Source organism: Gekko japonicus, unplaced genomic scaffold, assembly GCF_001447785.1.
Source record: "Gekko japonicus isolate JY-2015 unplaced genomic scaffold, Gekko_japonicus_V1.1 scaffold5631, whole genome shotgun sequence".
In the NCBI taxonomy this organism is placed as follows: Eukaryota; Metazoa; Chordata; class Lepidosauria; order Squamata; family Gekkonidae; genus Gekko; species Gekko japonicus.
The window spans coordinates 21,626-24,548 of NW_015171671.1; the positions used below are offsets into that span (position 1 = coordinate 21,626).

General features: G+C 47.6%; 1 protein-coding gene across 2 annotated transcripts in view; it reads right to left on the reverse strand.

Annotated features, from left to right (window-relative positions):
* The window catches only part of KDELC1 (KDEL motif containing 1), a 28,838-nt gene that overhangs the window by 21,085 nt on the left and 4,830 nt on the right, over positions 1 to 2,923 (reverse strand). For both annotated transcript variants that reach the window (XM_015420005.1, XM_015420006.1), the window contains exon 3: positions 1,359 to 1,564. In XM_015420005.1, coding sequence (XP_015275491.1) covers positions 1,359 to 1,564 — 206 coding nt within the window. The remainder of the gene's footprint in view (positions 1 to 1,358; positions 1,565 to 2,923) is intronic.

Sequence of the window (2,923 nt, forward strand, 5' to 3'; positions counted from 1 at the left end):
ACTGACTCAGTCAAGGAAGCCACAAGGACCCTCAGTTTGAAAGACCTGAACAAGGCAGTGAATGATTAAGAACGTTTTGGAGGTCATTAATTTACAGAGTCACCATAAGTCAGGAACAACTCAACGGCACTTTACACATGTGCAGTGATGGTTATTGGTCCTCCTCCCTGTTCAGTTATGCGTTTTTATTGTATTACTGTATACTATTTTATATTTTACAACAATTTTAATTGTTCAAATAGTATAATAGGATCTTACAGTTGGAAGGGACTTCCAGGGTCATCTAGTCCAACCCTCTGCACAATGCAGGAAATTCACAGATACCTCCCTCTACCCCCCAGTGACCCCTGCTCTGTGTCCAGAAGAGGGCAAACCCCACCCCTCCGGGATCCCTGGCCAAAGTGGCCTGGAGAAAATCACTTCCTGACCCCAAAGTGGCAATCAGCATTTCCCTGGGTGTGTAAGAAAGGGCCACAGGAACTAAGCACAGCTGGAACCCTTCCTGACCTCCTTCTAATGGTCTGCCTAAGTTCACAGAATCCACATTGCTTTCAGATGGCCATGTAGCCTTTGCTTAAAAACCTCCAAAGGAGGAGAGCCCACCACCTCCCGAGGAAGCCTGTTCCACTGAGGAGGAAGAAGAAGAAGAGAAGAAGAGATTGGATTTATACCCCGCCCTTCACTACCCAAAGCAGTCTCAGAGCGGCTTACAAACTCCTTTCCCTTCCCCTCCCCACAACAGACACCCTGTGAGGTGGGTGAGGCTGAGAGAACTCTGACACAAACTGCTCTTTTTCAAGAACAGCTATGCCAGAGCTTGTGACTGACCCAAGGTCACATCAGCAGGTGCAAGTGGAGGAGTGGGGAATCAAACCCGGTTCTCCCAGATTAGAGTCCGCACACTTAACCACTACACCAAACTGGCTCTAACTGTCAGAAACCACTCTGTCAGGAACTGACTGGTAGTTCTGGTCCGAACTTCTGGGGCAACAGAAAATATCTTATTGTTTTCTGTGTACCACCCTGGGGACCCTGATCAGGTGGAAAAGTGACATTAAAATGTTTTAAATAAATAAAATAAATAAAACTAGCAGTACTGTCAGAAGAGAAGACGCTTTCTCTGGCATTTGCTGTGATACACCTTACCTCTTAGCCTGACTTCCTGTGTTCCTACTTTTCCTCATTCTTCCTTCCAACTGCCTGCCACTTGTTGGCCTCTTCTATCCTGCTGACACCCCAGATTAGCCATAAGCAAGGCCCATGACTACCTTCTGGCATTCTCCAAGGACTTTACCACACATTTACCTGCAGAACAGCCACTTGATCAGCAGTTACACAGGCCTCAGAACAGAGCGTACCTTATTATCTTTTATGGTGTAATGGCACAAGCTCTGTCTCTGGCCAAACCGTTCTGGAATTTCTTGGGCAATCTTATCAGAATCGACAGTGGGAAACTGGGCCAGGTCTCTCTGGATCTGTGGAATGACTGGAGGGCAGCTCATCTCTTCCAGCCAAGCACCATTGTCTTCCTGAGGGCAGTCGCAGTTCTCATGATAAACAGGACCTGCATACAATAAACAGTTTTAAAATGTGTAATATAAGCCATGTTGCTGTCGGAGATTAGACCTTCTTGCAGACTTCCCCGGCCTACAGCAGCTGGCCATGATCCTGGCCCCAACCTTCAGGCTGCTCATCACCCCAATGGCAAAAGGACCACTGTTGAGCTGGGCAATGCATAGCTCAAATATGGCCCCTTTAAGGAGCGGCTACCACCAGAAGCTGCAGTTGGGCCAGTCTGGCTAAGCTATCATGCAAATGGGAAGCCAGTGTGGGAGGTCAGGGGAGGCTGTTGGGTGTCTGCATGATTAAGCCTGGCCCACATAATGGCCCACGGAGGCTACAGCTCTTCTCCAGGCTGCGGAGGAGAAACTTAGGAAGAGAAAGGAAGGAGGAGAAACTTGGGAAGAGAGAACTCCCTCTGCACCTTTGCCAGCCCTGGGGTCTTAGCTGGAACCACAGAGGCAGACGGGGGAGTAACAAGAAGTCATGGACTCCCTGGATCCCCACAGTTAAATTTTTGGGACCACATTCAACGTCACTCCGGTCCTCCCAGATTTATTTATGATCAAGCTGATGAACCAAGAGCACCCTCTTTATAGTACCATCCATATGTTCCATTTGAATAGCAAAGGCACATGAGGCATGTCCTTCAAGGAAGTTCTGTTTTGTGAAGAATCTTCAAAACCTGGGCCTAAGCATTTTGAGCAGTTAATGGGAGACCAGTACATTTGGTGTCTGGGTGCTAAACTAGAGGGATTTAAAAAAAACAAAAAACTATAGTTGTCCTATTCCTGCAAGGCTGTGAGTCCTCAAGGTGCCAAAGAAGACATGGAGGGGAATCAAACTCAGTTCTCCCAGATTAGAGTCCGCGCACTTCACCACTACATCAAACTGGCTCTCAGAGGCGTCTCAGGGTGGCTTACCTGGGCCCCTTCCCTCCCCACGACAGACATCCTGTGGGGTAGGTGGGGTTGAGAGAGCTCTCTAGAGAAATGCCCTTGAGGGAACAGCTCTGAAGGAATTTATGACTGACCCAAGGTCACCCAGATGGCTGCATGTGGAGGAGTGGGGAATTAAACCCGGTTCTTCCAGATTAGATTCTACGCTCTTAACCACTACAGCAAACTGGCTGGAGAGAGGCTACAGGCACTGCCAAGTGAAGGAAAAGAGTAAAAAGCAAGAGGGTGAGAGGGAAAGGGAAAACGAGACCCCCCCCAACAACGCCTCTATTTTTTTCGCTCTAATTGTTGTGCAACATTTGCAGGCTACTTTGTAATAATTATATAATATTGTATTATTTATGGAGGCAATAGTCAGATGTGAAATGTGTTCCAGAATGTACAAAAAATTTCTGTGACTCAGC